At 36.9% G+C, this 12,321-nt stretch overlaps 2 protein-coding genes across 3 annotated transcripts in view; both read right to left on the bottom strand.

Annotated features, from left to right (window-relative positions):
* The window catches only part of LOC116723410 (CD209 antigen-like protein C), an 85,758-nt gene that overhangs the window by 66,964 nt on the left and 6,473 nt on the right, over positions 1-12,321 (bottom strand). The window contains exon 6 of one of the 2 annotated variants that reach the window (XM_032568270.1): positions 11,062-12,169. The exons of the other annotated variant lie outside the window; for it this stretch is intronic. Coding sequence (XP_032424161.1) covers positions 12,025-12,169 — 145 coding nt within the window. The 3' untranslated portion in view covers positions 11,062-12,024. Of the gene's footprint in view, positions 1-11,061; positions 12,170-12,321 lie in introns of those variants that run through there. 2 annotated transcript variants of the gene reach the window in all.
* Positions 7,903-12,321, bottom strand: part of LOC116723414 (C-type lectin domain family 17, member A-like) — a 30,257-nt gene continuing 25,838 nt past the window's right edge. Inside the window, exon 6 of the mRNA XM_032568278.1 lies at positions 7,903-8,157. Within this exon, the coding sequence (XP_032424169.1) occupies positions 8,151-8,157 (7 nt within the window). The 3' untranslated portion in view covers positions 7,903-8,150. The remainder of the gene's footprint in view (positions 8,158-12,321) is intronic.

Below are 12,321 nucleotides of genomic sequence, written 5' to 3'. Positions count from 1 at the left end.
TAAGTGTTAAACACCTATTTAAGTGTTCCCTTTATTTTTTTGAGCAGTGTATATTACCTGCGTTTATTGTCGTTAGTGTCAGAGACCAAGTAACGGTCTAGGGTACTATAATGTCCCCTCCAGTTCTCCCCGGTTCCTACGCCTACGGCTCTGACTGTAATCCTGGACCTGTGCTTCTGTCTGCTCTGTCCTCTCAACCCTCAGCCGATCACAGTACAGTCACAACGCTCATACTGCTGTTCCTTCCTGTTGAAAGGGAGTTGTTCTCCACCACAGTCGCCCCGTGCTTTAGATGTAGAAATTGTTGGTAAATCAACAATCAGATGGGCTTCATTTATATCCACTAATCAGTTTGTAACAGTGATGAACTAAAATTGTGACTGGATCTTAATCTAAGTATTTTTTGTTCAAATGAATTGAATTGATTTAAACTGAATTTAGACCAAACCAGACAAAAACTGGTTTGGATGAATTTGACCTGGTTGAATTATAAAGTGGACTAAGCTGACAGCAGTGCAGTAAATTCCCTGGTAGATGGCTTTGCTGACTTTATATTTGATAAAAACAAAGTGGACATGAACAGCGGATGGCGTTGCTGTCCAAATCCTCTCTGACTGTGGAATAAACTTCACACTGGACTTCAAGCACGGTCGATTCTGTGCCTCCACACTTTTCCTTTAGGTTCTGGGACCTTAATTCCCAAATTAAAGTCAAAATGTATTTTCATCTATAAAGACAACTGGGCAACTTTATATCCCAAGTATGACGCTCATGATGTCAGATTACTTTACGACTAAGAGTCTTCAGTCAGAGGCTTCATCAAGTTTGCTGTAATGCAGACTGCTACAAGAGATCCTTCCTAACAACCACTTGAAGAACCTTGAATAACATGATATTTAACCATATTTTACTTAATTTTAGGATCAATAATGTATTCTTGAATTCAAATTGAATTTAAGTTTGTATGTCTCTTGAGACTCCAGTGGTTGTCAACACCTTCTGAATCTCTCCCAAATTCTTTACTGGGCTTTGTTTCACAATCCTGACAAAATTGTCCTAGACAGTTGTGCACATTGTCCTACCACACTTTCTTTCTTCCACTCAACTTTCCATTAACACGCTTGCATATAGAGCTTTGTGGCGTACCCTTCAACATTTTGTCAAGATAATAAAAATAACGTATTACATAAATCAAATATATAAATGAGTTTACTTTTTCTAACTCAAGTATTCAAATAAAACTTTTAGACAATCTTCTAATTTATTTAAACCCCTCCACATGCTGGCTTGCACGCCGAACCTCCCGGCAACTTGCAGGTGAACGGAAGAGGGGGAAGGATAAAGATGTTGGAGAGACGAAGAAAAGCTTTTCAAAGTGGTTGAAAGACAGAAGGTAAGAAATGTCAGTGTATCAACAAGAGAGTTGTAAATATTCAGGTTAGCTTAAGCTAGCCTACAATGATGATGTTCGCATCCACATCAAAAATATGTAGTTGCGGCCCTGGAGAAGCTGATTAATGATCTCAAGACAGCTTGGACCACAGTCTCCAAAAAAACCATTGGTAATACACTGAGAAATCCTGCAGTGCACACAAGGTTTCTCTGTTCATGAAGCCTCACGTCCAGGCCCACCACAAGTTTGTCAATGAACCTATTAATGACTCTGAGAGAGATTGGGAGAAGGTACTGTGGTCAGATGAGACCAAGATTGAGCTCTTTGGCCACAACTCAACTCCAAGTGTTTGGAGGAAGAAAAATGCAGAAAATGACCCTAAGAACACCATCCCCACTGTTAAGCATGGTGGTGGAAGTATTATGTTTGGGCAGTGTTTTTCTTCTAAGGGCACAGGCCAACTTCACCGCATCGACAGGAAGTTAAACATTGCCATGTATTGCAAAATCCTGGGTGACAACCTCCTTGCCTCCGCCAGGTCACTGAAAATGGGTCATTGATGGGTCTTCCAGCACGGCAATGACCCAAACATACAGCCAAGGAAACAAAGACGTGGCTCCAGAAGAAGCATATCAAAGTCAAGGAATGGCCCAGCCAGTCTCCTGACCTCAATCCAAATGAAAATCTATGGAGAGAGCTGAGGCTTCGCGTTTCCAAACACATACCTTAAAACCTCAAGAACTTGGAGATGATCTGCAGAGAGGGTCAAAATTACTCCTGAAGGTTCTGCACACATTATAAAAACTACGAGAAATGTCTAACTGCTGTGCTTCCCAACAAGGGTTTTGTCACCAAATATTAACTGATGTTTCACTGGGGGGGTCAAATACTTATTTCCTTCAATAAAATGCAAATTAATTTTTTTTTCTCATGTAATTTTCTCAGTTTTTCTTTGATATTCTATGCATCATTGTTAAAATAAATCTGGCATAAAGTTATGAGACGTTTCATTTATTTTTTTGTATACAAATTTTAAAGTCAGTGGTGGATCAAATGCTTATTGGATAAGATGAGCTTTTCAGAAGAACAAATGTTTTACTCATTTTTCTAATGTGAGAAATAATAACTCTTACATATTGTTTGAGTGAAATTTTATGTCTCAAAGCTGCCACTAATCACTGTAAGTCCTGTCTAATCTTTTACACTTCAGTGAAATTTTGAATGGTAAAACCAGTTTTTTTTTCTTAGCAATGAATGAGAAATAAAGTGGAAAACTCACAGTTGAGTCAGCGGAGTGTCATCAACCCACTTCCAGGATCCCTCAGTTTCTATATCATTCAAACCAATCCATGGTTCTTTATTGATGATTGTAGAAAGAAAATTCTGTCAATATTATAGAAAAAATATTAAGGTTTCAGTACAGCAGTTATCTGTTTTATGTTATAACATGCCATGACAAAAACCAAGGTAAAGAACATTTCTATTAAAGGTTTTAGAATTTATCCACCTAAAATATTAAACAGTAAAATTTTTCTAATTGTCTTCATAAAAAAATGAATCCCTCTTAAACTTTAACTATACTTTAATCTGAAGGTTTCCTTTTCTTTTGAGTCAGTTCCACGTTTCTTTATTTTACAGGAAAAATAAGAACATAAGCACACAGTTAAACATTCATCTTCTTCCAGTGTGTTTCAGTGTGTGGGCTAAATAATTCAAACCCAAACACGACACAACGCACAATAAATGAAGTCAGAAATGCTAAGATTTGTATCTACTCAGTTTATCCTAATATGGTATCAATATGTTTGACATACAAGCAAAAAAGAAGAAGTCTGATGGACGACAGTGCCGTTTAAAATTAAAATGTTCACATTAACGTATTTGAATTTTTTGGGTGTATTTCATTGTATTAAAAATTTATTTAAAAAATGTAAACTGAACCTATTCAAACAGCAATATGCATGAAATAGGCAGCGGTATTGTTGTATATGTAATACTATAACACAATGGTGATGTCTGTGGATTGTACTAAAATAATAGAGGCAAAATGGAAACATCTTGTTACACAATATTTACATTAAACTATGAAAGAAATATATGAATCTCATTCGCAAACATAAATGAATAATCTCACACTGAGGGACCACGTCACCTGTTCATCATCGTCATTTATCACCACCAGATCTCCTCCTCTGTTCCTGCAGTCTTCTCTGGCTTTATTCCAGGAGCCAGACGATGTAGAGACGAAATAACAAGAAGAGTTGAACGTCCTCCATCCTGCAGGACAGGTTTTCTCTAAGAGATAAATTAATATGTAGCTTTTTTTAAACACTGCTTAACAGGAAGTCAATGTTTCTTAATCACCCATTTGTAAAGTCATTAAGGTTTGAACGATAAACAGATTATTTTGAGGATCCAGGGTCTTTGGTAACAGTTAAAAAAGCATAAAATACCCACAGATGGAGGAGGATGCAATAAGTGAAACTCTGCTGGAAGGAACTTAAACCAAAGCTGGTATGAAAAGGATCTTCTGACTTTTATAAAATAAGTTTTTCTCACAAACACCTGAAGACTTACTTTTCTTCAACAAACTCTGAAGCCTGATCATCTCGTTAGACATTTCTGTGAGGGTTGCATTCAGACGGTCTCTTTCTTCAATCATTACAGAAAGCTGGTTATTGCTGTCCTGGAGACGATCAGTCAGATTGTCTTTGGTGATGGTGAGATCTGCTGCCAAGCTGCCTGTATCATGAGTTAAAGTAATTAAAGTATATTATTAGAGAAAAGCAGAAAACTTAATAAAATATACTCATTAAACTTTAGCTTAGAAAGTTGTTTGCAAAGCTGAGAATAATTAAACCATTTTGGATTTTGATGATAGAAAATTTTTTATTTTCTACCTTTAAAAATAAAGAACAGACTCTTGAAAGTTAAATAAACAAAACTCACAGAAAACACCAAGGCTGATGAGCCCAATCAGCAGGAAAACGTTCAGAAGCCCCAGAGAGATGATAACACCCACATAGAGCCTCTTCTTAGAGCTGCCAGGACCTAATCAAAGGAAATACATTTCAATAACATTAATTTCTGCTGCATAATAATGACAAAATATAGACCTGCTTCTCTTTCTTGTGTTGTTCTTACCTTCATTTTTTCTAACAGGAATTTGACAGACAGTTTTCACAGGATCAACATTCATATGGATTTCCTCCATTGCTTTGACAGATGCTGAACGTTTTGTAGACTCTCTGATCTGCAGCAAAACCAGAAGTATATGAGAAATGCGAAACTGAGTTTGACATGAGGAAGTTGCCAGTTCTGAGAAAGATAAATATTTTTAGAGTTAAAATTAGTCATGCGAAATTATAGACTAGTGTGAGGGATTAACACCTACCAGCCAGAGAGATACTGAGTAGTTTTAAAAAGATCCTTAATTTATATACAGTATATTAAAAAAAAGGTTAAAAAACAATATTTCAAAAAATGATGAATTGGGCCAACATAAAAACAGAAGACAACATATCGGACTTCAACTCAGGTAGTAACTCAAAGAACTCGAGCACAAATTGACCTAACAAACAAGACAGAAAACACAACTTATTTGCATCTTTACAAACCATGTGGTAATGAAAGAGACCAAAATTAATGTTCTAACTAAACTGTAAAAAACAGTTACAACTTGTTGTTACATTTAATATTTTTTCAAAATATCTCCTGTTGAAATCTAGAAATGTCAGGTCATTCCTCCTGTCATAAAATATATTGAATGAAAGTGTTTAGTCCTGGAGAAAAGCTGAGAAAATGCATGTTTAACAGTTTTCTGAAGCAACTCAGCATTTTATTTGTATCCAGGCCTCAACTTTCACTTAATGTTTGATGTGGGGTGAGAAGTGTCACATGAAACTTCTTTTAATATCTTCATCAAAGAAAGTAAGTGAGACTTGTTAAACTCTCCCATTGTTTCTCTCTGTTGATTATAGCGTTAGCCTGTCAGCTGTACTACAACAGTTTGACCAAAATGTGGTTCAGCCTGGTGTGATGGTTTGAAAGGAAACCATCATGAAGGTGGAGGGAGAAGGTTGCACTGGCTCCAGCCTGCTGAGAAAGTTCATCCTCTGCAGATAGTTGTTGAATTAACACTGTATAAACTGTTCTTACTTATTCACAGTTGAGCCAAATCCACAATCAAAGTATGTTGATAAGTAGCATATTGTTTACGCCACATCAGCTAAACACATTTCCATCATTATTTCTCATGAGTCCCACTCCTGTCGAATTGTTGATGAAGTTCAGGAGTTGTTGATTGCTGAGTTTGGCAACGCATCGTGTGGAGTAGATGAAGTACATTAAAGAGCAAAAGACTGAGCACACGTCCCTGAAGAACCTCCAAACTGAAAGTAACACTTCAATCACACAGCTTCCTTAAAACACTTTGCCACATAGATATTTTCAAGCTGAAGACGTAACTGTTGCAGGATTGGCAGATATAGACAAGATTGTGTGAAGTACATTTATAACTCACAAATGTACTTCACACAATCACGTCATTTCCATGATGCACCGTCAGAATTTTATTTAGAGAAATTTTAGTTAATCTTTTTCTCGTTGAAAGCAGAGGTGAGCTGCAGCATAAAAGCGTAAAAACACAAACGATATACTGTGATGTCACAGGACGGCAGCGATGGAGTTTGTATGCAAAACATTTTCCACCTTGAGGTTTGGAGAATCGCTCTGCTCAGTAAAATATACCAGACCATCTCAGATTAACCTTCCCTGATGAGAAAATCATATATTTTTAAACTGAATAACACATTAACAAAGAAACTATAGCTTCATAATTATTTCTGTGTTTCATGTGTTTATGATTGTCAGTCTTTGACATCCATAATGTGAGACTCTGACTTGTGTTTGTGTTCACCGTTTTTACTTTGAACACCGCTATCAAAAGTAGAGAAACTGTATTTAAAATATGGGAAGTTGTTGTGTTTATGGTAAACATCAAAAACCATTTCTGTCTTCTAGGGTCCAAAACCAACTACATCCTTTTCTATTGTGGTATATTTTGGCTGTCTATAATTTGGCTGTATGTATTTTTTTTGTGTGTAATTTCTGTGCCTAGATCCCTAACTTAGACCTGACCATTAAAAGAGCTGTCTGCGTCTCTGCTGAACAGGTGTAGTGTGTGATTTTTAAGAAGGATGATGTGTGTAAGCAGGAACTACAATGACGACCAGTCCAGTATGGATTCCATTTATTTAGCAAGTCTTTAGGTGAACTGTTCAAACTGCACACGTACTTTTGGTGCGAATGAGGAGTGTTGTGGATCTGCATCCAAAGTTCATTCTGACCTGACCAGAGAAAGTAATGTGTCACTATGTAGACACAACCCACACATCATGGAAGACAATGATGAACAACAAATGAGTCGTTGGACGTAGTGCATCCAACAACCTGTTCCCAAGACTCGTCTTTGTGTCCCCTGCCTTTGGGAGGCCTTTCAGTCAACAAGCCCTCTAAGGAGGCAGAAAGACACAGCAACATATGAGAAGAGTTGGCAAATCGCCCCAATCGAGACCCCACGTCTTAAGCTGAAGAATGGAAGCTGCAGACGAGGATATTGGGGTTTCCCCCATAAAACTAGCTAAGCCTGGTGGTAATGAAGCTAGGGCATTCGTCCTGTGTTTTCGAATTAAAAAATGTTTAAAGTTGAGAGGAAATTTGAAAATATCACTAAGTGATATGTGCTATTGGAAGACATTATCAACAATCCCTAAACACCAACAATAAAGTCTTAAAAACCCTTACAATAAATAAAACTAACAATGCTTAGCCTGGTGGAGGCGCAAGTAAAGCCTGGTGGCCCGCCAAGCTTATAATACACTGGGGAAAGTCTTGATAAAATATTAATTTATCCTAAAGTACTAAATGCAGAAATACTGTCAGGAATTTCCTGTCTACCAAAGTCCAACTCTATTTTTGTATGTCATAAAAATATAAATTAGAATTGGTATTTCAACTCCTAAAAATGTTCTTATTCATTTGCCGCTTAAATCATGTTTGGGTTTTTTTTCTAGACTTTTAAAGAGTATGAAGTCATAAGCAAGAATTTTGTACTTCATTTACTGAGTTAATCTAGATACAGGGCATGTTAAGACAAACTACAGTCTGGGTTAGACAGAATAACAGCACATTATCTACACAAAAACATGTTTATGTTTCACTTCCCTAACAGCAATACTGTTAAGGAAATCAAATCTTTTAAAAAAGTGAGGTAATCCTCGAATATTAATAAATTAGTTAATATTACAATTACTAAACCACCAACTGACACAGTCTGAATACATTTTTCTGCATAAAGTCATAATTTTCTTTAGGTTTATTTACATCTCCAGTAGCATCAAGCCATGCATCAGTTTTCATGTCACGTCCTCGGTGCAGTCACTACAGTCTCCAGCAGATGGCAGTCTCTGCTCTCTGTCAAACTGTGAAATAATTTGAATACAGGACTATTAAAGCACTTTATAAAAGCTTTGTTTTTAGAGATGGAATACTTAAAACTCAAGAATAAAATATAAAACATTATATTTAGAGACCTTTTTTTTCAAACACCCAATTTCAGCACTTTTTCACAGATCCAGTGTTTAGCACCATCACATGAAAAATCATTCCAAGACACTTTGTCGTTGTTATTGACATGTACACAGTCCTCCTCGCCCCATCTTCCACTGGTCCCACCATTATCAGGCTGAGAGTCATGCTACTTCCTGTTAAATTTGTGACAGAATTAGACCACGTTTCATACGGCGCAACAACAGACACAAACATACAGCTTAGATTGTGCTTTAAAGCACAGAAATAAAACCACATGTTATACAGTCAACAGGCATGTTGTCTTGTATTTTCTGCAGAGTATTATGTAAATGTAAAACCATCAACCACCAGATATTCCACTGACAAAAAGGCAGCCTGCTTTTTTTGTTGTGAAAGTTTCTTCTGAAGCATTTAAATGAGTATTTAGTTATAATATGTTTTTTTATGTCAACATTTTACAGAATTTTCTTTCTAAATTTAAGAAGGACGCCTGGATTAGTTTGAGAGAAACTGAGGGATCTTGGTGGTGAGTTGATGGAACCTCTCTGAGTTTCACGTAAGAATTCGTAAAAAGTTTGATTAGACTAGAAAAATTGCTGATCCTAGCAAAGCAGCCGTGAGAATGCATATCTGCAGAATGATTGCTGCAGAATATGCAAGAAAAAGCAGAACAAAACCTAAGAACCTGAAAAAGTTGAAAAAGCTGAAAACTAAAACATAGCAAAAGAAATAGCATAAATTAGCAGAAGCAGAAATTAGTATAAAATCTGAAATAGTTGAAAAAGTGAGTTAATGATTGAAAAATGTGAGCAGGATCTTAATCAGTGAGAATGCAACAATGCATTATCACTGATTAAACTAGAGTAACTAAGAATAACTAGACACAGGAAATAAACATAAACCAGATAAACATTCAATCTTATGTAAAATATCAAGATTGGCAACTAACCTTGAACTGACAAATCTGAGTTTGTGTGTTTATTTATTTTGTTACTTTATTTACTGCCACCTTTGCTTCAGGCAGTTTGGTGTAATTTTCAAATGGAATATAATTAGACAGACAAATGAAACAGTGTATATATGTTGAATGTTTAACAGTAAAACTTCTTCATTAATGAATGGATTTCCTGTCTGATGCTCTGAGACGTTCTCTAAAAATGGAATAATAGGATGAGTATAAACAGGCAAAGGAAATGGAGAAAGAAAGAAGAAAAGAGAGAAGCGAGTGAACAAATGATCGACTGAAACAGAAAAAAATCGAATGAATGAACAAACTTCAATGCTGCTCAGTGGTCCAAAAATCTTTTCTCACCAGTAAAATTTGCAATTGTTTTGGAAATCTAAATGATCACCAGAACTTGAAGAGCACAAAAAGAACTGTTGGGTTCCGGGGTTTTTATTTTTCTTTGTTTGTTTGTTTTTGTTTTCTCTTGCTGTTTCACCGTTCGTCCACCAGATGGCGACAGAGGCTGCTTTTCTGGAGGGGCAGTACATGGACCTTACCACAGGGGCCGCTTTTCATTGGCTGATGCCCATTCTACGTAGTAGCGCGGCTACCACGTCTCACAAACACACTTAGCTTCCTGTTAGCTGTTACTGGTTTTCTCAATGGTTGATTATGGTATATTTTGTTACTTTTTATTTGTGTGTTTTTTATTATGTAAAGCACTTTGAAACTACATTGTTGCTGAAATGTCCTACACAAATAAACCTGATTGAAATGGAGCCAGCAAGAGGAAAAAAATCAGACATCTGGGAATAGTTGAGATGATCGCTCACAAGATTCTTAAATAAAAACAATTTACCCCTTCACCTCCAAAATTCTCACCTTCTTGAAATTTCCACTATTTCTTTGTTCTGCAAAGATATACTAGTCTTGCACAGCAGAAACAGACTTAAAGCTGTTGGAAGAATAACATTCTGGCCTGATGAGAAAAAATATAAGGGATCAAATCAGAGAGCCAATAGGAATCCAAGAAAAAGAGAATTTTTGAAGAATTTTAGTTTTTCAGGAGGCAAATCAAAACTCAAAGAATACTGTTTGCCCCCAAGAAGCACCGCACTCCAAATACACTAAAACAAATTGTCTATTGTCAAATCAGTCGATGACAAAAGAAAACAGCCAACAGTCAACATATACCAGGATTAGCTACAAATAATTTTAATAACTAAAAAAGATTAGTTAAATAGGGTTTAATTGACTCTCCTGTTACTAAACATGAGTTTGACAAAAACTCATGTTTTTAAACATTAGTATGTTTAAAAAAACATACAAATTTTTTTAAGTATGTCTATCTGAGTGACAAGGCTGCCACAGTTTCAACAGCAGATGTCACTAGTGAGAAATGAATGAACCACCGAGTAATGAACCTCTGGGCAAAGCAATGGTCTGGGAAGCTTCATTGCTTCACGAGGCTTCATTTGGCCATCACTACTCTCTGTGTTTTTCTCTTGAGAAATATTCTGTGTAATTCCTCTCGTTGTCCTCCCTCTTCAGGTGTTTCTTCGTGATGCCGTGGATCCTCGCAGAGAAGATCTTGTCCTTGTTTTTTTGGATTTCACTCTCCTCGTGACGCCGTGGATATTACCCACTGGTTGCCCGAGTTTCACCCTCACCTCTTCAGTCTGATCACAAGCATTTCCTGGTTTCTCTGACTGGCAGTCGGACCGATCCTCTGTCTCCCTCCATGCCAGAACTTACCTGTCCGCCCTCCACGTCTTCTTCTGGATCCCGCTCAGCCTCCCCTCCCCTCTGGAACCTGGACCTGCTTAAGGATTTTCATAAGAAGACCAAAGCCCTGTCCCCCGCAGTCAAACCCCTCCCAGACCGAGATCATCATTTCTACAAGTAAGATCAGTCCAATTCATCTCACAACTCCCGTTTCCAAATACCCTAAACTCACCATCTCTTTTTGCTGCCCCATAGTGTGCTGATGACTCCGTGAATCTTCCCAAGGAACCATACCCTCTCCACCTCTCTTATCTCTGTATTTCAATAAACAATCTTTAGCTGATTTTCTGTTCTGCATGTGGGCAAAGAAAATGGATCCCAAGATGACAAAAAGACACCTCCAGAATCTGAAAGCTTACCATTTAATTGCCTTTAAAAGCTACAAAAAATAAAAATAATACAACATACAGGTCCAACTTTTCAAGATAATATCATCCATACAACACTTTCCAACGCCATCATCACCATGGACAGTAACCAGTACAGTCAATGTAGCAGATAGAAGCTTTTGTTCTGTCAAGTAACAAAAAGTGGCCTTTAGTACCTGCTGTTCTGCTGGTTCTAAGTTCACTGAACACACATTCATGATCAAATGTTCAGGCCTGAACGTATGTAAATGTGAGTCACTCAGACTGTGTGGACAGGAATGTGTTCATATTCACTAAGATGAACTGCTGCGCTCCACTCAGAGATGAGTCTTATTGTGGGCATTGATGCAGTTTGTATGCTGTCTAATTACAAGAGAAGAAGAAAATGACATAATTTCTCACTAAACACACAATGCAGTTTTTTGTCCTCATGGTTCCTGAGAAATAATCCAAAGGGGTTAACAATATAATCTCTCCACACTGTATTCCTTAAAAACAATTGTCTTGTTGTTCCTCTGCTCATGTTCAGTTGTTTTTCTTTATTTTCTCTTCTATCGCCACCATTTAAATGGTAGCTGTACTTTCAGTATTGATGTGAACATTTGTTGCAGTCACAAAAATCAGGCCTTTTGGTGGACGTCCACAAACTGCTAGATGTCACAGATGACAGGATTAATTTCAACAATGAAGCAGACAGCAGACTGGCAGCAACAATAGGCTGCAGATCCATATTTAAGAAGCTTTTATGTGAAAGAATTTACAGTTAAATCTAATCTGCAAATGGATAATTTGTGTTTTTTTAAAAATGGCACTTTAGAAATGGTGCTACTGCACTGTATCTATAATATGTAAAGTTAAAACATTTTCAGGTATCTGCAGTACAAAACGTAAAGCTTAAACTTAGCCTCAATTAGAAAGCAACCGCTAATATTTACCCATCGTTACACTGGAGCTTTTTCACAGATCCACGGGAAAGAATCACCACAATTATTATCATTCCATGTCTTGTTGACTTCCAAGATCTGTGCACAATCCTCACTTCCATTAACATTATCAGGCTGGCCATGTCCCCAGAACTTTTTAAGCCTGTAAACAAGAGAGTTATTTCACAGATTATCTTTCACAACAATCAGAAACGAAATGTCAGCTTATAAGTTGTGATGTTCTACATTGCAGTTGGCTTTGGAGCATAGAAGATAAATAAATGATTTACATTAATGGTTTGCATTAGCACAACA

The sequence above is a fragment of the Xiphophorus hellerii genome, chromosome 7 (assembly GCF_003331165.1).
Source record: "Xiphophorus hellerii strain 12219 chromosome 7, Xiphophorus_hellerii-4.1, whole genome shotgun sequence".
NCBI classification, from domain to species: Eukaryota; Metazoa; Chordata; class Actinopteri; order Cyprinodontiformes; family Poeciliidae; genus Xiphophorus; species Xiphophorus hellerii.
This window is presented reverse-complemented; position numbering and strand designations above follow the sequence as displayed.